This window comes from Canariomyces notabilis (assembly GCF_033297395.1).
Source record: "Canariomyces notabilis strain CBS 508.74 unplaced genomic scaffold N656scaffold_3, whole genome shotgun sequence".
Taxonomy (NCBI): Eukaryota; Fungi; Ascomycota; class Sordariomycetes; order Sordariales; family Chaetomiaceae; genus Canariomyces; species Canariomyces notabilis.
The window spans coordinates 1,518,895-1,538,789 of record NW_027041825.1 but is presented as its reverse complement, the minus strand read 5'-3'; the positions used below and the strand labels follow the sequence as shown (position 1 = coordinate 1,538,789).

The following is a 19,895-nucleotide window of genomic DNA, read 5'->3' as shown; positions in this document are numbered from 1 at the left end:
AATCCAAGCCCTGCTTTGGGAGACGGCTGAAAGTTCTGCGAGTCAACGACTCAACGAATCTTAACGCACAGTGACGTTATGTACAATTTGTGTATACCTTTACATTCATACAATACATTACCTGGATAGTATCTTATACAACCACTAATCGGTGATCAGGTACTCGGTATGTGTTATAGAAGGCTCTGTGTACGGCAGCGTCCCGCTCTCCTTCCTGCCCCTGTATTGTTCATAAACTAACTTAACGAGATTTGTGGCTCACAATTCTTCAGCAAAGCCCAAATCTAAGGTGGCCGGAGCGAGGAAACTGTCTCAATGTTTGTTGATATCTAGAATCTCGCCTGGACCCAAGGATGGTGGTGGTTGAAGTGAGGCTGCGAGTGAGGTCTGAGGATTGTCATTGAAGCAGGAGCGACCCCGGATATGCGGCCTTCCAGATTCGGTAAATTGTTAAGGTAGGTAGCGCTGCGGTGCCCTTTCCCATGACGGGAACAGACGGGACTCGGTCCTTCCAACTGTTCCTGTCCACAGCTGTGTTCGACTGCGTCGATAGCCGATTCCTGTTCTTACCGACATCCCCGCATGTGGTATGAGCGATGTCTCGGCTCGACAAGTTTCTAACACTGTCTTCAAAAAGTTCAGATTATGCTTATTTTACCTGCTCAACATTTACTCGCAAACGCTTTCGGACGGTCCGTGTCAATAGACCAGATAACGGAGACGGGACCAAGGTTTCCTGTGGTACACGGCTGTTCGGATTCCAGGACCCTTTCCACCGGCCTCCAGGCGAAGATGGCAACCAAAGTTACCAAACGCAGGCCACTGCCGCAGGGATTGCGTCTCACTTCTCGTCCGTCGGGTGGTTCTAGCTTTACTAATCTGGTTCCGCGCGTTATCAGCTGAGAAGCTCGCAAGGCTGGACATCAGTTGGAACTTTCTAAGGTGGTGGACAGTGCATGACTGTCTTGGAAGTCCTACATCTGGCAGCGTGGCTACGAGAGTCGTACCCGACCTGGCCCCACCCACAAAACTCCCACACACCTTCAGCTTCTTCCCGTCACTGCTACCCTACTGGCGTTGCATTCTCCCCACCCCAACCTCCTTCAGCACAGCTGGGCTCAATATTCCTTTCAAGTCACGGTCAACCTGCATGAAATCAACCACAGACCACGGCAGGTTGGCAGCCATCATGGCCGTATTAGGATCCGCGCTGCATTGTCAGCCCAAAACAAGCAGCCATGGCGCTGCAAGACCCTGCTGCCAAGGACTTTCTCACCTTCCAGGCTGGCAGGCTCCCAAGGCTCCCGGAATCATCGAGGCTACTATTGTAGTGCTCTTTCCCATATCAGTCTTGGAAGCCTGCCTTCTCTTCTCAATTCTCCCTTTCTGCGGATCTCGAAAACTCCGTCAGATTCTCTCTGCCTACCTTATGTAGCCCAATATGGCCCTCAACGGTGCTGTTTCGAATGTTGACAGAGTTTACGTGTCCGTCCTGGTCTACGAGCGTCTCCATGGCCTCCTCAACCCCGAGAGCAGCACTTTAGCCTCCATTTTGATGATGGAGCTTAAGGTTGTGGGCAAAGATATTTGCAAGGTCGAATTTCTCATGCAGTTCAAAGCATTGCGCGAAGACCAACCAGATCCCAATATTCTCGACATGATGCCCCCGTCATCATGGGATTTTAGACCGCCCAAACAAAAGCTTAACGACGCCAGCATGAGCGAGGCGTACGAAATAACGTCAGCCATCGCGTTCTCGCCCCGACAGCGTACCAAACACAGGGGCCCGGACACCGTTTCTTGGACGACAAACGGGGATGCGGTCTTTCCTCTTGTGAAACCTGCGGTCCTCATAAGTCGACACACCAAGGAACCGTTCCTCGTCGAGTGCCGGATAAGAGTCGAACGTGACCGCTCTGGATCATCATCACAAGATCGGCGGAAGCCTGAATTGAGAATACTGAGCTTCAGAGTCGAGCCTCCGCCAGACACCCCGGCGGTTGCAGGTGCGCTGGCGCCATATCCGAACAACTTAGAATACATTATGCAAGGTTAGCTCCCTATCTCATGCCTCGGGAGTGGCAAGGCGCTTGGTGAGCTAACATGCAACTTGCTGTCTACATAGATCTGAAAAAGGCCGGCCCAGTGTCAGCGAGTGCTCTAGTTAAGCTGGACAACGAGGGTCTGCGGTGCCTGGCGATGCTCTCCATCCCTGAGCAACAACTGTTCAACGTGTCCCAGCTGCTGAAAGGGGAGCTCCTTGAGTCCGTGCAATGGCTGCTAAAAGACACTGTCTACAACGACTGGCTCTCAGGACGTGGTGGGCAGCCCGAGTCCCAACTCTTGTGGATCCATGGGCGTCGCGGCCAAGGAAAATCCACCCTCGCTGCCTTTGTTACGCAGTCTCTACAGCAGGAACCCCATGGACCCGCGCAGCAACCGGCAATCTTTGTCGCTTACTACTTCCACGAGCAGAAAGTTAGCCGGTGGCCGGAGATGGCCGAAGTGCTTAGAACCCTAATCCATCGTCTCATCCTGCAGTTGCCAGATCTGATAGGCCATCTACTCGATGTCTTTAAAGAACCAGACGTGGGAAGCGGGTTGTTTTCCAACCCGGACAAGCTCTGGAAGGTCATTCAAGCTATCATTAGCGATCATCGGGTTCAAGTCGCTTACTTCATCGTCGATACTTCCGGGAACTGTGATGAGCTGCTTATAGACCTCCAACGAAATCTAGAGTCATTGCCCGTAAGCCCCAAGGCAAAATGGCTATTGTTCAGCCGTGATAGCCCAGTTGCCGAGGCGGCATTTTCAACCGCATTCAAGATCGACTTGAATGCCAAAGGTTTCGACTATGCCAACAAGCGGGACGCTGGGGCTACAGGCCCTAACAAGCTTTCCGAGGTCTTGCAATATTCGATATACGAGCCAGCACTCTCGAAAATGTTTCAGACCGCTGAGGACGACATCAAAAAGGCGCTGAAGAGTATCCTCGCAGTGATGGCCGTTGCCTGTGGCCCAGTATCTTTCCATGTCCTGGAGATACTATCAGACTCCGTGAAGAAGGTGGCCAATGACCGTGAGACGCTGGAGTTGGAGAGGAGATTGAGGACGATATGTGGATCGCTGATCGAAGTCAGGGATAACAAAATCTACCTCATCAACGACTCATTGAAGACTCTCTTGGCGTCCGATGATGCTAGGAAAAGCCTCGGTTACGGTTCCCTACAGATCCAGCACAGGAAAGTCTCCGAACGCTGTCTCAACTACATTGCTGAAGCCGTCGCCAATACTGAAGTCGATATTCTCGAGTACCCAGTGCTCTACTGGATGGAGCACGGGCGGCAGTCCTCACAGACCGAGGGGGACCTCATTGACTTGATCAAGAAATATTTGTTCGTCTTCACGACTGACTCGCCGGGTCTGACACGCTGCTTTGCATTGTACTGGAGGCTGAAGCACGGCCCAGGAGAACCGCAGCCCGGAAATTTCACCATACTACACATTGCTGCGGAATCAGGATACGATCAATTGGTTGGAGCATTGCTCCAACTGTGGGCGGCGGCTCGAGGTGATCAATCAGCGTTTCACAAGATGTCGATGACCATGGCCCGCTTCAAGCTCCAGCGCGCTGTCAGAAGGACCCTCGTTCGCATTCACGTCGACGCCACCGACGGCCTGGGGCGAACTCCCCTCCACTTGGCAGCACGTCATGGAGATTGTGAAGTTGCTAGGCGCTTGCTAGCGGCTGGTGCCAATGTTCTTGCCCAAACTGTATCCGATCAGCTTTCAATCCTGGAAGTAGCTGTGAAGGCCAGGCATAGAACAATGGTCCAGCTGCTTCTGAGCCACGGCGCTGAGTTCGATCCGGACAAGCTCTTACCCATGGCACCCACAGATATCCAGCAGGTTCTTATAGAGCATATTCAACTGACAAGAAAACCTAGGTCAGATTCTAAGGACGTCGATAATAAATTCTGGGGAAGAATCGCAGATGTCTCACCAGACTCGAGGGATTACTGTATGAAGCCAGTGACAGTTGATCAAATCCTTGCCCCTGAGATTAAACTGGACGAACTCATGCTGGGAGACGGGCCGATAAGATCCCGGGCCGCGTCGATAAGATCCGAGTGGAATGGTAGATCCGTTAGGTGGATTCATCTTCCTGAAAACAACGTAGGCTGCGGTTCGATTCAGTTCTTACCCTGGAGCTAACCACGTCGCAGATGGAATGGATCGAGGTTAGAAACCCGGAGCCTGCAACACCAGTCGTAACGTCTTTCCTTGCGACTTCGCAGCTGACAAATCCCAAGATATTGATGGCGAAGCTCGTGAGCAATCGCGAGGACCTGACCAAAGTGCTACCCTCCAACCGCTGGGCGAACGCCATCCGCGGAAGGGACCTGAAGCTTCACGCTCGGTGTCTCCGCCCTGGTTGCAAGCATATCACCGGCAAGTCAGCCTCTTTTCCCACCCGAATAGCAATTCCCTAACCGTCAGTGCATTGTAGGCGCGGAGGTCAACGGGTATATGGTGGTGGTAAGCATACCAATATGTTAAACCCGAGGTTTCCATTCATTCACGGAGAACTTACAATCAGCAGTAGATGCCTTACCTCCATTGGGGCACGAATTCTGAGAGGCTCAGACTGAGAAATGCTATGCACTTGAAGAAGAACGGGCTGAATAGCCTCTCCGGTCAAAAAACCGAGCAAGTCGGCACGTTGCCACAGAGTCATCAAAAGCTAGTGGATCATTATCTACACCGGCCTCGTCCTTTACATACCCGACGGACCCTAGACCAGTACCATTACTTCAGCCTCGACGATGAAGGCATTACATACCGCGACGAGACCCAAACTCTCTCGTTGCATTTCATACAGTCAAGCGGGGGGTCAAGTACCCACGAAAAAGGCATAGTTTACAATTTCCCTCTCTTGATGGTTGACCAGCTATGGCTGTGGGTGCTCGATAAGAGTTTGTCGTCTCTGTATCCGCCAAACTTTCAGTCGCTAACATGAATCCTTAGATGTAGTGGTAACGAGTTTTCCGCAGAGGTGGAACCGTGACCAGAGTGGCCAGCGTGACCAGCTCGATGAGCACTGCGATAGAAATGACATCACAAACGTGCATTCGTCAATAGAGAGGCGTCTACTCGGTCTCGGGAGGGCATTACGGGGCAAGAAATTGGATGCTAGCCATGTGGCGCAGCTTATCGTCAATGAATGTTCAGGCATTCTCTTCGATATCGGCAAGCATAGAGAGAAATGGCTCCAAGTCCGGGAGATCTACGAGGAGGAAATCTGCAGCGTGGTAGGTCCGCCGTTCACCCCCATCCCCTTCCCCTCCCTACGTCGCCCGAGGACACGTTCAGGTACGAACCACAATTTACGACAGGCCAACAGTGAAGCGGAGCTCTTCAGATCGTTCACATCAGACGTGGAAAACGTTCCAAGCCGGGGCGGCGAGGGAATCCGCTCCAAATTCAATATCGACGAGGAAGCACAGCTTCTCAACAAAGTAAAAGACATCCGCGACGAATTGAAGATGATCAAAACAATCTTCCAGACTCAACGAGAGATTCTGGAGTGTTTAAGCGACTTCAAGGCGGTCGTGAAAGATGTTGATACCCGAGTCAAAGATGTGGGAAGGATCGACCGCTATGCGTACCAGACCGAGGAGGCGGTAAGTGCCTAAGAGGACTATGCGTGTGAATGCAGCATATGTAACGCAAGGGTTGGAAGGGCTGACTGTATAACGTGTGGGTTGGCAGCTTAAACACCTCCTCGATCTCAAGCAGAAACAGGCCAACATGCAGGAGACGCACTTTCTGAGCATCCAAAACGATCAGACGGCCAAGCAAGGGCAGGCAATCACGACATTTACAATTGTGACGATAGTTTTTGTAAGTATACGCGCGGCAACCCTGCCAGCAACAACTCAGGCTCTCAGCCCTGTCAGTCAAGCTCACGAGAAGTTTTGCGGTGGCAGGCTCCCCTATCGTTCTTGACCTCCTTCTTTGCCATAGAGATAGAGGAACTTGCCAGGCCAATGACACTAGCCTTCGTTCTTAGGATTATATGTGAGTCTGCTACCCAGACCGTACTTCAACCTATCCAGCATTGACGGGAACGAACTCGCTTACACCTACCAACCACGACTCCCAGTCCCTGTAACCGTTGCTGTTGTTGTGATTTGCATTCTGCTTGCGTTCGTCATCATTCCATGGCTGAACGAAATGTGGAAGAATAAAGGAAAGAAGGAATTCTCCGATAGAAAGAAGGCGTTCTCTGACACTTGGAAGGGATGGTGGCATTGATCACGCGGGAAGACCTAGTCGGAGGACCTGACCGGAACTATTGTGTTGACACGGCACGATCGACGACACGATCGACGACACGTTCGACAACACGATCGACGACAGCCACGATGCTCAAGCCCAGGTGTACCAGGCTAAGGCACCGGGCGCAGTGTTCTCCTTGGATTTTTTGATATCTCAAAAGATAACCCAACCTTGGAATCCTGGGCTAAAAGTACAGTACATGACCTTTGCATCACCCAAAACTTCCCCTGCTGGTGGATGCCACAGACGCCTGAAAACCGCCGTCCGGCGACCAAGCTCCGAAACCGGATATTCTTACAGCGGGAGGAGGAGTAGGTAGCGAGACAAGGCTACTGCCATCAAAACCCTCATTGGGACTGGTGACACCATGTTCCTTCGTGCTCACCGCTACCCCTATTCCCTGTCCCTGCTGCTGCTCCCCCTGTTGCTGTCGTGTCTGCACAGCCCCGAGTCCAGGATAGCCGAGCGGCGTAGCTACTATGGGTTGGGAGATCCCGCTGCCGGTGTGGTTCTTCCTGACGGCTGGGGCCATCCAGCTAAGAGAAGACGAGATCTCGGAGGTGTGGCTGCTGCTTGCATGTGTACTAGCACTCGGAAGCCTGTAACTGTTTGTGTTGGCGGTTGCCGAGAGATGTGAGTTGCGATGGCGCATTTGCACTTGCCGGAGCCAGGCGGAGAGTCTCGGCCAAGGCCCCTCGACTGCTTCGACCCCGGCTCCAGCTGTGGCGGCGTGATCGTGGTCGTGGTAGAGTGGCCAGGTTCCGCCAGGATGATAAGTGACGATTGGCGGCGAAATGAGGGTGCGAGTATCCTGCATCTCGGGCTGTCCCGAGTCGTCTTGGTTGAGGGAAGGTCTTCCTCGGAAGGGGTTTTGTCCTGCGAAGCATGGCAGGATGCGGCTGAAGAGGGACCTGGGGGTTGGGTCTGGATAGCCTCGTCTTTGTCTCCTGCGGTATAGGAGGAAGATGGATGAAAGGATGAGGAGAAGACCAGCTTGAGAGAGTGAGTTACTACTTATTGAATGTACGGCTAGGGAGGGTAATTACTTACCTAGAGAGCCGACGGCAATTCCACCTATCTGTCCAGGGGGTAAGCCCAGATTGGTCTGGGCTCTCATGCTCCCAAGCCCTGCAGTTATGGTGGGATCTGAGACATCTTGGTCAGTAAGCATTTGACGAGGTACAGAACATATAAAGGGGTACGTCGTACCTGATGCTGATGTTGGTACCACGAAAACGGTATCACTTGGACGCACAGCGATAATGCTGCTGCTTTGACTGTCCTTCATGGAAGATGTTGCCGACTGCGAGATATAAATCACATTGCCAGGCGGCACTGTTTGTGACGTCTGGGATGACATCGGGGATGGGGATAGTAGTGAGATCGTGGATAACAGGGAGGATGTACTAGTAGATAGTATGGACGATGTGGATAATGGGGAGGATGGTGACTGCGGAGAAGTACTAGAAGATAATGATGGCAGCGAGTCCGACGAAGTGGAAAGGCCTGTGGTAGGGGCCACTGGCAAAGGCGAAGGCGAAGTTGAAGTTGAAGTTGGAGGCGGCGTAGAGGACAAGCTTGACGTGGATGCAATCGAAGTGCTTGATGATTCGGGTGTAGATAATGTGGATGACGCCTGTCCCTTTCCTTTGCCCTTTCCCTGCCCAGCACCGGGGGTAATGGAAGCCGGGTTGGCGCCCTCGCCTTCGCCGTCGTCCTCATCTCGTTCTTCGTCTTCGTCGTGATCCCTCGAGCCATGGTCCCTAGACCCGAGGCTCTCGAACTTGTGGAAGGCCGGCTCTGCATGTGAGCGTTGATGGAGTCTCCGAAACCGTCTCTGGGTCATTGCAGGTGAGTCTTGAATGCAGCCTCTCATTGTTAATTGTTGGTATGATGCCATGAATCATACGGTATTGACAGCAAGATTGATCTCCCCTATACGAGGCGATATGTTTGTTTGAGCCTTACTCTTCACGAGGAGTCGAGGTAGAAAACCGACCGCGGACAGATGAGGGTCATGTTCGACAGGTCACAGGATACAACTTTATTCTATGCCAAGGAGACGCTCAAAATACCGGCGCTTCTCAGGCTTCACTCGGCACGGAACTGGGACTGCCCGCACCGAGGGAGAGCCTGGAGGTATGGGCTGTGAGGGGGAACTGTTTCATGTTTTCAGACCCAAGAGAGGAGCACACGCATGAACTTTGCTCGAAACCAGCTTCAGAAAACCAGGTCCACTAGAAACCCGTGGCGCACTTTAATCCGGCTTCCTGTGGCTTCCTGTGGTTTACATGTGGTGTAGACGATTGATTCTAAGTTTGAGAACTGAATCAACTGATCTTGTTTTGCCTCGGCCGTGGGCAGGGTCATAACTTATCTCATAGTCGAAATGGGAGTAGGTAAACGAAGTATCTTAGTGCTACTACATAGTAATCGCAGTTATGGGATTCTTCGTCGCGGCCGGGACCCTTATGATCAAGCCAGGTCCAGGTCACCGGCATCGTCAGTATGAAGCCCAATACTTTCTAGTTTTGGTTGCTAATAAATAGGGGGCGCTTGTCAACAGACCCACATGCACTCAACATTTCCTCTTCACCTGTTCTCCCTCGCTTCCCTGCATTTTTGGGTGTACATTATGAAATTGAATGGCATCTTATACGTTAATGATGCTAACTACCAAGACCTAGATACAATGCTGAACGCCCACCAGCCTGCTAGGGATATCGGTTGAATGCCGTGGTCAACTTCCACACCAGCTTAAGCTGACGTTGGCCGTGTTATTCCCGAGCCAAGCAACTGATGGGGATATGATGCTGACACTTGGCACCGCAACCGAAATCGCCCATGGCAACGTGATATAAGGTTCGGGCCAGGACGAAGAATGCCGTCAACTTTTCGATATCTCTGTGCATAAGCTCTCGACTGCCAGGAAGGATGGGTCTAATCGGCTCGTCAACTGCCGAGCCCCGGCCGTTACTAGGCCTCCACCTTGCATGTAGATAACGGCGCCTCCGTACCAGTTGCTGAGATACACGTGTGGATTGACGGCCCGCTCCGTCGGATCCGCTCAACATGCCAAGCCGGGGCGATCTACCCGCCGTTACCTAGGTGCTTGGACAATCGAGCATAACGTTACGGTACTAGTACCCACACAACCCAGCATGATGCTGTTGCCTGTTGGATTTCTGCCGGTATACCGAACCTCACTCCTCTTTCACAGGAACGAGCAGTTCTAGACACCAGACAACTCGCAGACAATGTCGTGTACTGCTAGTAGTACGATGTCATGTACGAAGACGGCTCAGTCTCAGGGGCACGATCACGATCAGAAGCCGACCCCAGAGTGCAGCTCCCAGGCCAACAACGGAAAAGGGTTTCCGCAGCCGGAGATCAAAGAACCCCAAGAATCATCCGATGAAAACACAAACACACCCGTCGACGAATCCCATACGACCACCAATGACGCCGGAAAACGGGACATCATCAGCCGCCTATGGAGCTGGAAGCCCAAACCAGCCCGCTACGACCCGGAGAACCCTCCGAAGTTCACAATATGGCTGAACATTCTATTCGGGTTTGTTAGTAGTGGCCTACCTACCGCAGCCTCCTCCACCCCGATCACTTTCTCCTGAGTCACGAGACTGACTTCTCTGACTCTCCCATCAGGCCGCCTGCTTCACCGTCTCCAACCTGTACTACAACCAAGCCATCCTCAACCGCATGGCCGCCACGTTCTCGGTGAGCTTTGAAGAGGCCTCGTCGGTCGCCACCCTCATGCAGGCCGGCTACGCGGGCGGTCTGCTCCTGCTGTGCCCGCTGGGCGACGTCTTTCCACGGAGGCCATTCATCCTGAGCCTGGTTTTTCTCACCGCTGCGATGGTTAGTCCTCCCACTAGTACCAACCCTACTTAGTTATTCACCATGTCCCGATCCCCATCCAACCCCCTGGCCTCACCTTTGTTTACTTCCACCCCCTACCCAAAACACCTACCCACCCCCACGCCAGGCACAACCACAGCACAGCATACCTATACTACCAGTAGCGCGTATGTACTACTACTCACCACAACCCAACCAACCCTTCCAAGGGGGAAAAAAACAGTGGATCACCCTCTGCGTAACAACCTCCTTCACCACCTTCCGCGCCGTCTCCTTCCTCTGCGGCTTGACAACCGTCACCCCGCAGCTGATGCTGCCGCTGGTGGGGGACCTTGCCCCAGCCGAACGGCGCGCCAGCTCCCTGGCCATCGTCGTGTCGGGGTTATCGCTGGGCGTGCTGGTGGCGCGCATCCTGGGCGGCGTGCTCGCGGACGGCACGGGGGGCGACTGGAGGGGTGTGTACTGGTTCGGGCTGGGCGTGCAGGCGCTTGTTTGGGCGCTGCTGTACGCCTGGATGCCGGACTACCCGAGTAAGAACCCTTCTTCTTCTGGGTTCTCCTCTGGCAGGGTGGGCGATGGGGACGCCGGGTCGGGGGGGTTGAAATCGAATTGGTCCTTGACGGACATGGGCGTGGGGTACCTGGGCATGCTGCTCGACATTTTCCGGCTGTTGGTCACGGAGCCGCTGCTCGCGCAGGCGTCGATGGTGGGGTTTCTCATCAGCGCCGTCTTCACGTCCTTCTGGACGACGCTGAGCTTCCTGCTCTCGTCGGAGCCCTTTCGGTATTCGACAACTGCGGTGGGGCTGTTTGGGCTCATTGGCGTCGTGGTAATCTTGACGGCGCCCGTGTACAGCAGGTTGGTCATGGACAAGGTGGTGCCGCTGTTCTCGGCCCTCGTCGGCCTGCTGGTCGAGCTGGCTGGCACGGTCGTTGGCACATTTACTGGCTCGTTCCATGTCGCCGGCCCTGTGGTACAGGCCATTCTGGTTGATATCGGAGGGCAGTTCACCCAGATTGCGAATCGCGCGGCCATCTATGGGATCCAGCCCGCTGCGAGGAACAGGGTTAACACGGCGTACATGGTAGCTGCGTTTTCTGGGCAGCTGACTGGGACGGCCGTGGGGAATCGGCTGTATGCCCATGGCGGGTGGGTGTATAGCGGAGGGTGCAGTAGTAAGTTTCTGACGTTCTACCTATTGAGTCCGGTGGTGGTGATTGCCCGCTTACTCCGACGTTCAAAGTTGCCTTCATTGGTCTTGCCTTGATTGTGTGCCTTGCACGAGGTCCAAGGGAGACGGGATGGATTGGATGGTCTGGAGGGTGGGCGATCAGAAGGGATGTTCTGGCCATTGGTAGGAAGGAATCTGATGCCGAAGGGCGGCCCGAAGGACCAGTTGAGGAACTAGAAAAGGCGCTGGTGGAAACATCCGGGGCTGTTAATGGAGGTTCTCATAAGGGAACATCGAACGATGTAAGGAAGGCAAAATTGTCGGACTAGTGGTCATAAGGTTAGTCCTTATATGTATACTGTCAACTGTCTAATCAAACTGGCCTCGAGTGTGGAAGATTGCCGTTTTCTTCTTGCGAGCGGCGCCAACCTAGGTAAGGTAGTTTTCCTGCAGTGGGATTCCAGCTGAACCTGTCGTGCAGTGGAAGAAGAGACTTGTATCAGACACCCCTGATTTCATTCACATCATGATGTACCTCCGTATGTTCTGCCATGCTGAAACTGTTTAGTCAAATTCACCGGATTACAATCCTTTCTGTAACAGTATCAGGCACATCCATACGCCAATGCACGTAGCAGTGGCCCACAAGTTTGAATCTCCTAGTGGCTTTACTTTCCGTTATTCTTTCCTGTTCTTGGCTGCCAGCGCATCTGGATTCTTCTCGATGGGCCCTAAAAATGAACGGACATCTTGGGGCTCCCTCGATACGATATACGAAGTCTCCCACTCTAGAGTCCTCTGGAGCGAGACCTCGCAAGCCCGTGTCGGTTACAAAATACCGTCGGCCATCGCAAGTGGCGAATACGGATTGCATATTTGCCAGGGCAGTCGCTATATAACCAGCCATACAGAAGTCGACCAGGGTGGTCTGGCGGTTTGACGATGGCTGTTTGTCGCCCATGGGGACTTCAACATCCTGTGCGGCTCTTGGAGATGCGATTGCTTCATACTCTTCGTGGTATGCCTGGACTCGCTCCTCCAGAATGTCTAGGACATACTCGTGCATTCCTCTAATCGAATTCCAGAACTCTTGCCGTGATATTTCTTGGACAGACTCCATAGTCTGCCACGGCGCAAGTGGGAATACGTCGTTCTGTAGGTCGCATTTGTCGCCAACGAAGACTATGGAGCCCTCTTGCCTGCCGAGCCCATGGAGTTCGTAGAGAAGCTCGCCGTCGGTATTCCGAGCCTTTGAGACCTGCACTTCTGTTGTTCTTACCCTGTGATGCCACTTGCCAAAACCTGGGAATAGCTTACGCCTTGGTTTCATGCTCCAGTCGGGCACCCAAGACGGCAATCCGGACAGCGCTGAAGGACCAATGACTTCCGTCATGACCTCGGGTCCTAAGGCGTACACGAGGTATGTTCCAAGGTTGATAAAGACCTGTGTAGGAGAGAGATGATAGTCCACCTTGATCGCCTTATTCCCCTCAGCATCACCCTCGATGTTCGACTGCTGAATGAGCGGCAAGATGGCATACAACTTGTCCCTCTCATCGCTGGCTTCGCAATTGCTCGTATCTCGAAGCTCGTGCATCAGCTTCTCGACAAATGTGAGGTAGGGGAACCTTCCAGGCCCCGATTTGACAACGTATGGCAGCTCGTCGATCAAGTGGCAGGATACGTTCCAATGGTAGAAGGCACGGAAGCTGTCCCAACTCACCGACCGATCACCGCAGTACACAACTGCCTTCTTGGCCACCCACACCTCCTGTAGCACCCAGACACGCCTGAACCAAGGGCGGCGAAAGAGAGCCTCCATAATGGACTTATCCAAGTTGAGGTCAAGGAGCTCCGTCTCGTCACCGCTCGTACTAGCATAGCCAGAAGGTGTATCGATCTCTTGGATCCAATTCATGGCCTTGTCGCTGTCATCCGCATGCTCGCCGAGGTAGACAATGACGCAGGACGCCTTCTCGTAGATTCGCTTCATGAGCGTCAGTTGGTGGTTCTTCTCGTCAATATTGGCCTGGTTGATACAGATCGAGTATATCCAGACGGTCCGCGAGCGGTCGGTGGCGCCCTGGCGAAGCCGTCTCAGAGCGGCATAGCAATTTGACGTGACCCAGGTTGGCACAATACTAGTACTACTACTAGAAGTACCCTCTTTTTTTGAGCTCTCGTGAGAAACTTGGATCTCTTTCACCCGAGACAGATCGCCCCATGTGTACGACAGCGCCTCGTACGCTGGAGATTCGCTGAGCGAAACACTGAATAGCCTCGCACAGATGGGATCGTCGGGTCCTCCTGGTAATATGTCTAGCAGTCGTATGCGGTCGTCTCCTATCATGGGCTGGATTCGTTTTGGACCGATTACGCAGGTCCCAGGTATACCGTATATATGCAGCGAGTGCGAGGATGCAACTGTGTGGTCGTCGAAACAGGGTTGATCACTTGATCTTGGTGTCAGAACGAGCTGTCTGGAAAATTGTTGCTGCCCATTTGGGCTGATGGCCATGTGGAAGGGAAAGAGCAATGGTTGGGAGTGGAAGTAGTTGCCTAATGGCTACCTCAGCTGAACGTTAGGCTGAACCCAACTCAATCCCTCAATTTATGTCAGGGCAGGAACTGCCTTCCTCAATGCAGCATTGATGCATTGGAACCCTGGGTTAGTAAGGGCACTTCAACTCTCAGAAGGCCAACGGGTAATACTCTGAACAAGTCCGGTAAGAACACACACTAGGAGGAGGTCATCCACGAACAGCTCCGTCGTATTTTAAGTACACTACACTACTAGTAGTACATATAGAAGCAAGTCACGATCGCACAGCTCTAGGCTCTGGCATTACAAACGAACCTCCGCCCAGTCCAGTCTTCAACACTCTTCCGCGATGAACCCATCCCCATCCACCCTAATCTAGCTCAAGTTCACACAATCCCATGCAACCCATACCTATGCCATGCCATGCGATCCCACCTACCTCCTCTATTACTCCTCGCTTCTATAAGTACAGTAACAGTAAAAGAAAAATCTTCTTTTATATGACCAAACAGATAGCTGTTCGCTTCTTCTTCTTCTTCTTATGCAGAGTGGAGATGTGTCTAATAATCGCAAGAGGGAGTTGCACAATCGCAAAACCCAAACCCATCTTGCCCGCCGCCGCCCTGACCCAACCCATAATCGCTTGCTTAGGTTATCCCCATCCCGTCCCAAAGTGACCCGTCCAAGTTCGTCTTGTCCACCGCCCTCAAACCCGCCTTGATTCAGGGCCCACCGAAAGGGAAAGGAATAAATAATCGAGCAAATAATAACACGAACTGAAAATGAAGCAGGCCACTAAGCCGAGCCGAGCCACACGTGGCTCCAGGTCTCTCTCTCCGCTCCCGCTCCAGCCCAACACAGCCGAACCCGTCTATCCCCTTAACGCCATGCCGCTAGACCGAAACCCCACGCATTTTTTTTAACGACACGACAAATAGACAAAGGAGACAAAGACATAAGAAAACATCTCAACCTTCAGCTCTCCCCCGCTCGCAAGACAGCCAACCCCCCCTGGCCCAGTACCAAGGACACAACCCGCCACTCCCACTCCGCCAAGTCACACACACACCAGGGGGTATCATTTCCCTACTTAAACAAAGAAAAAGCAGAGCGCGCAAGGAAAGAGGATCCGGACATGACAAACGGGAATCATGCATGCATACAATCACCACAGATTGAAGCCACCACCAAGCTAAGCAGCCACAGCAGTAGCAGCGGGTGCCATCTCATGCACCACACCAGCACCAGCACCGCCACCACCACCGAGGAGCTCAAGGACCTTGTTGACGACCGCATTGGGATACCCCCTGCCAAGCATCTCACCAGCCACCTCCTCAGCAGCCCTGCGGTCAGCCACAGCAAGATACGCGCGCGTCATGGCCTCGTACGTGCTGGGCTCGCGGCGGTCCGGGCCAAGGGCGTCGTACATCTCCCTGGCCTTTGCAATCTTCTTTTCGGCGGCCCAGCCGTGGATGAGCGTGTTGGCAATGTACGGCGTCAGCTCCACGCCCCTGGCGCGCATGATCTCCATCACCGCTTCGGTATCCGCGACGCGGTGGTTGGCGACCATGGCCTCGAAGAGCGCCTGGAACAGAGACGGGTGCGGCGGGACGGTCGGGTCCTTCATGACACTGTCAAACGCGCGGCGGGCGCCCTCCATGTCGTGCAGGACACACCCCCGCGCGTGGATCAGCGAGGCGTAGTGGACGGGCTCGGGCTGCTGGTCGGCGGCGCGGATCATGCCGATCACGTCCGAGGCGGCGTCCATGTCGATGGGCTCGAGGCTGGCGTGGGCGTCGATGAGGAGCTTGAAGGTGTGCGCTGTTGGGGCGATGCCCTTTGTCTTCATGCGGTCAAAGTACTCCAGGACCTTTGTCTTGTCGCGCTTTGTGGTCAAGAAGAATTGCATCATGGTGTTGTACGGCGCCGGCCGGGCCTTGTAGTTCGGCATGGCCTCCATCTCGTCAAAGAGCTCCTCGGCAAACTTCTCGTCGCTGACGCGGCATAGCGCGTTGATAATGGAGCCATAGGTGACCGAGGTAGGTTTGATGCCTAATGATCGCATCTCGGCAAAGTAGAAAAGACAGTCGTCGATGCGACGGGCCTTGCCAAGTTTTCCGATCATGGCATTGTACAGGAACGAACTCGGTTGAACGCCTTCGGCCTTTGCGCGCTGGAAAATCTTGACCGCCTCCGTCGCCTCGTCAAAGGTCTTGACCGACTCCTTCAGCGTGGTGATGTAGAGACCGAACGTGTTGGCGGACGGGGCAGCACCCATGGCAAGCAGTTCCTGGTGGTACTGCTCGGCCTGAGTCCTGTCACCGAGAGTAAGGCAAGCGCCTACCATAGCATCGAGTATCGATGTCCAGCCGTATCGAACCACAGCGTACTCAGGGAGCAAGGGGACGTCGGTACGTGCCGTGGCAAGGATTTCACGGCAAATGTCTGCCCTTCCGTGCCGAGCAGCGGCCGAGATGAGCTTGGCGTACGTGACATAGCGGGGATGACGGCCGGCGCGGCGCATGTTCTTGAAGCGATCAAGCGCTTGATGGAACTTCCACTTGCGGCCGGCGGCGCCTTCTAGCTCATCAGCAATTAAGAAGGATCCCTTGAAGTCAGTAGTGGCAGCATATGGGTCGAACGAGTCCTCTTGGCTCGAGACGGTCGGGGTCGTCGGGTATGGTGTCGGGGCAAGGGCCGGCGGAGAAGGCAAAACCGGCGGGGCTAGGCGAGGATCAACGATGCCCCGGGTAGACATGAACCGCGATATAAACTCGGCGCCTTCTTCAATCTCGTCAGTCAGCTGCGACTTCTGGTCAACGGCGCTGTCGCGGATCCGCTGAAACATCCACTCCGCTTCCGTCAGGCCTTCGAGAATCTGGCCGGAGCCAATCATGGCGACTGCGTACATGGCCGTAGGCTCAATGAAGGACGCCGTTGGGACGACCTCGGGGCTGCGCAACATGTCCCAGTAGCGGGTAGCGGCTGCTACGTCGCCATCGCGGACGCTCATTGCGAGCAGAGCAATTGCCGGAGCGGCGATGCCATCGGTGGTAGAAACGCTGGCCAGTGCGGCGGCAGCAATCTGCTTGTCCCCGTGGTCGGCAGCGGCGACAGCCACCTGCCCCATCGTCGAGCTTCTGATTTCGTTCTCAATTCTCTCAGCCCACTGGAGTGCTTCCCGGTAGATTCCGCGGTCGATGAAACCCTTGACGAAACCGCTGGCAATGATGGCATCCTTGATGTCAGAAGCGCGAACACCGTACTCCTGCACGATCTTCATGTAGAACTTCATGGCACCTTCGAGCTTGTCGGAGATTACATAGGCGTTTACCACGGCAGCATAGACTTGGGCGTCTAGCCGATCCTGCAGCGTAGACTCACCCTTGTCGTTCGCGATGGCCAGGTTGCGGTACTCGTTGTAGCACTCAACGGCGCTGATAAGATCCCCGGAGTTGGCAAACGCCGTAATCATGGCCGGAAACGTGGCGGCGAATGGCGTGGTCCGGGTAGATTCCATATGCTCAAACAGCCGGAGCATGTCAGAGACGCGACCAGCCTGGGCACAAGCCGAAATGAGTTGATGATACGTCTCGGACGAGTACAGCGCCTTGTTTGATGATACGGACGACTCAAACAGCTTGACCGCAAGGTCCAAGCGATCATCTTCGCACAGAATGGCATGCTCAAGCTCGTGGGACGCCAGCATGAACTTGCCAGGCTCGTCCATACCCCCGAAACGGACACGCTTGTCTTCGAGAATCTGCTTGAGCGATGTAACCTCCAGCGAGCGTGAGGCGAGCAGTCCGACTAGGATGTTGTACGTGTCGCTGTCCGGGTGGATCTTCCGCCGCAGCATGTCAGCGTAGACATCCAGGGCCTTGGAAACGACCTCCCACTTCTCGGACGGCAGATGGATCGCCGCCATGAGAAGGGCATTGTATGCAGTCGCGATCGGCCTGACATTGGCAACCAACATGGCCTCGAAGACGGCCGGAATCTCGGCATAGCGACCGGCCTCGGAGAGCTTGGTAAGATGGTCGGCATAGGTCTGGGACTGCGGGTCGACTGGTGGCGTGACGGAGCGGGCGATGCTGGCCGGCGTCCGAGTGCGCGACAGAGGCGTGATAGTCCGCGAGCGGATTTCCTCTTCAAGCTGCTCGGCCAAGGCTGGAGACACTGCTCGGAGGGATTCCACCTCCTCTTCCAGGGCCTCCAGCTGCTTGCGGACCTCGATCTCCTTGTTTATGGCTGCATCGATATGAGCCAGGGCCGCCTCGGCCTCTGGCGGCACCCTCGGGACGTCATCGCTGGAGGTTGCTTCCTCGCTGCCTAGGGCGAGAGTCTTGGGGTCGGAGCCGAGGACCGAGGCGGCTGTGGGCTTCCATTCGATGCGCTTGGGGAACTGGAACTGAACCCACTCATGATCGGCGCCCTCGGAGTGGGTAGCCTGGGCCTTTTGGAGGTGCTCGAAATAGGCGTCTAAGCCGCCATGGCTGATTACCTTGTCATGGCGGTGATCTAACGGACCAGCTGCTGCGTACGAGCTGACGGTATGGAAGGCGGTCTGTAGCCCTAGGGCTGAGATCCGGCCAACCCTTGCGGTGTTTCGCCGCGCAAACGACGGGCGGTTCTGCGCGTTTAGAACATGAGGATGGGTGGCAGCTACGACCGACTGGGCGTAGCCGTGGGTGAAAGACTTTGAAAATCCTTGTCGGATAAAGTTCTGGAAGACCGACGAGTAAACGGAGGGCATTTAGGAGACACCTAGAGTGGAGGGAGTCTGTTGGAAAGAATGGTCAGCAGACTGTCAGACTGCCTCAACTGATTACCACGAAATCGACAGTTTTGTCGTGGGCAGATCGCAACGCAACGCGGGTTCCGGCGGACCGGATCGTCCGGGATGAGCGCCGCGCACGCGACATGTTTTCAGGGAATGACTTGACATAAACTTACAGGGAAGAATTGAAGGATGCGTATTTGCAGGTTCATTTGACGGACAGTGAAGCCGTCAAATAAACGCGCGATCCGGATTGAATTGGATTAATTGATGTTTAGGAGTTGAACAGCATCAGAGGGGAGAGGAAGCAAGGGGCGGTGATTGTCGTTTTTCAAATATCGATGGGTTGCAGGGGTGCGTGAGGATCTGTGGCCGCAAAACGAATCCAGATGTGATTGGATCGATTCGGACGAAGTGCGACTTTTTTTTCTCGCTTCCCGTTCCCGCGGGTGGATTCGGAGCGGCCTCTTATTGCTTGGGACGCGGGTATGGAGTACTGGATACGGTACACTTGGAAATGCAGAGCTCACCCTTCACCTGAATAAAGGCGTCTCAAAAGCATCAAAGGCTCCTGCAGTCAAACCGAGCCTTGACATTGGCTAATTATATTAGGCATCATCCAGTCCAGCGGTCACATACCATAAGAGCCGAAAAGAACAGATGGCAAGTTCGAGCCGGCCGCGAAAGCAAAGTGTCTTCTCGCGCACTTGTCCACTTTGACAATACCCTCCTTTCGCGCGCGGTGACGACAAGGGCCCCCGCAATCCAGGCAGAAGATGACGAATGGGACCGTGCTGACGGAAGACTCGGGCGCGGGCTGAGGCGGGGCATGTCCCGGGACACGTAAAAGAACGAAGAGAAACCGGCGGGAGAAGGCCCCTAGGGCTGCGTGGGAGCAGGGGCTATGGCGGTCATTTAGGCTCAGCCATGCAACGAGGCCAAGTCCAAGTGTTAGTGGGATGATGGATATCTCACCTAAAAACGCCTGCCTTCCTATCCTTCACTAACAACTCAAATCGCAGGAGTTGTATCCCTGGTTAGGGTTAACGTTAAGGCTCCCAAACATGAAGCCTGTCTCCTATTTTTTCAGGAACACCCTCACGAAAATCCCAGGTCACCTATACCTACTCGAGTCACTGTAGAAGTGTATGATAATGTTGAGCTGGGGATTGCTCTCGCAG

At 54.3% G+C, this 19,895-nt stretch overlaps 7 protein-coding genes across 7 annotated transcripts; 4 read left to right on the top strand and 3 right to left on the bottom strand.

The window, feature by feature from the left end:
• The first annotated feature begins 1,155 nt into the window (after positions 1–1,155).
• N656DRAFT_409994 (uncharacterized protein) lies at positions 1,156–3,393 on the top strand. The gene is made up of 3 exons (XM_064809564.1): positions 1,156–2,051; positions 2,126–3,079; positions 3,141–3,393. The coding sequence occupies exons 1-3, from the start codon at positions 1,442–1,444 to the stop codon at positions 3,173–3,175; spliced, it is 1,599 nt and encodes a 532-aa protein (XP_064673530.1). The 5' UTR covers positions 1,156–1,441; the 3' UTR covers positions 3,176–3,393.
• On the top strand, positions 3,334–5,178 carry N656DRAFT_410271 (uncharacterized protein). The gene is made up of 7 exons (XM_064809567.1): positions 3,334–3,395; positions 3,470–4,176; positions 4,227–4,241; positions 4,314–4,452; positions 4,511–4,539; positions 4,673–4,913; positions 5,055–5,178. Exons 2-7 carry the CDS (start codon positions 3,595–3,597, stop codon positions 5,066–5,068), a joined length of 1,020 nt encoding a protein of 339 aa, XP_064673529.1. The 5' UTR covers positions 3,334–3,395; positions 3,470–3,594; the 3' UTR covers positions 5,069–5,178.
• Positions 4,814–6,215, top strand: N656DRAFT_410214 (uncharacterized protein). Its single transcript, XM_064809566.1, has 5 exons — positions 4,814–4,913; positions 5,055–5,309; positions 5,405–5,684; positions 5,773–5,904; positions 5,991–6,215. The coding sequence occupies exons 2-5, from the start codon at positions 5,191–5,193 to the stop codon at positions 6,123–6,125; spliced, it is 666 nt and encodes a 221-aa protein (XP_064673528.1). The 5' UTR covers positions 4,814–4,913; positions 5,055–5,190; the 3' UTR covers positions 6,126–6,215.
• Positions 6,216–6,391: 176 nt separating this feature from the next.
• N656DRAFT_410031 (uncharacterized protein) lies at positions 6,392–7,272 on the bottom strand. The gene has a single exon (XM_064809565.1). The coding sequence runs from the start codon at positions 7,157–7,159 to the stop codon at positions 6,554–6,556; it is 606 nt and encodes a 201-aa protein (XP_064673527.1). The 5' UTR covers positions 7,160–7,272; the 3' UTR covers positions 6,392–6,553.
• A 1,942-nt stretch (positions 7,273–9,214) lies between these two features.
• Positions 9,215–11,780, top strand: N656DRAFT_775956 (MFS general substrate transporter). The gene is made up of 4 exons (XM_064814541.1): positions 9,215–9,920; positions 10,009–10,221; positions 10,445–11,396; positions 11,465–11,780. Exons 1-4 carry the CDS (start codon positions 9,600–9,602, stop codon positions 11,719–11,721), a joined length of 1,743 nt encoding a protein of 580 aa, XP_064673526.1. The 5' UTR covers positions 9,215–9,599; the 3' UTR covers positions 11,722–11,780.
• Positions 11,540–13,959, bottom strand: N656DRAFT_775955 (HET-domain-containing protein). The gene has a single exon (XM_064814540.1). The coding sequence runs from the start codon at positions 13,908–13,910 to the stop codon at positions 11,967–11,969; it is 1,944 nt and encodes a 647-aa protein (XP_064673525.1). The 5' UTR covers positions 13,911–13,959; the 3' UTR covers positions 11,540–11,966.
• A 909-nt stretch (positions 13,960–14,868) lies between these two features.
• N656DRAFT_409711 (uncharacterized protein) lies at positions 14,869–19,096 on the bottom strand. The gene is made up of 2 exons (XM_064809562.1): positions 18,891–19,096; positions 14,869–18,717 (listed from the first exon to the last, which is right to left on the bottom strand). Exon 2 carries the CDS (start codon positions 18,688–18,690, stop codon positions 15,127–15,129), a length of 3,564 nt encoding a protein of 1,187 aa, XP_064673524.1. The 5' UTR covers positions 18,691–18,717; positions 18,891–19,096; the 3' UTR covers positions 14,869–15,126.
• Positions 19,097–19,895: the final 799 nt, after the last annotated feature.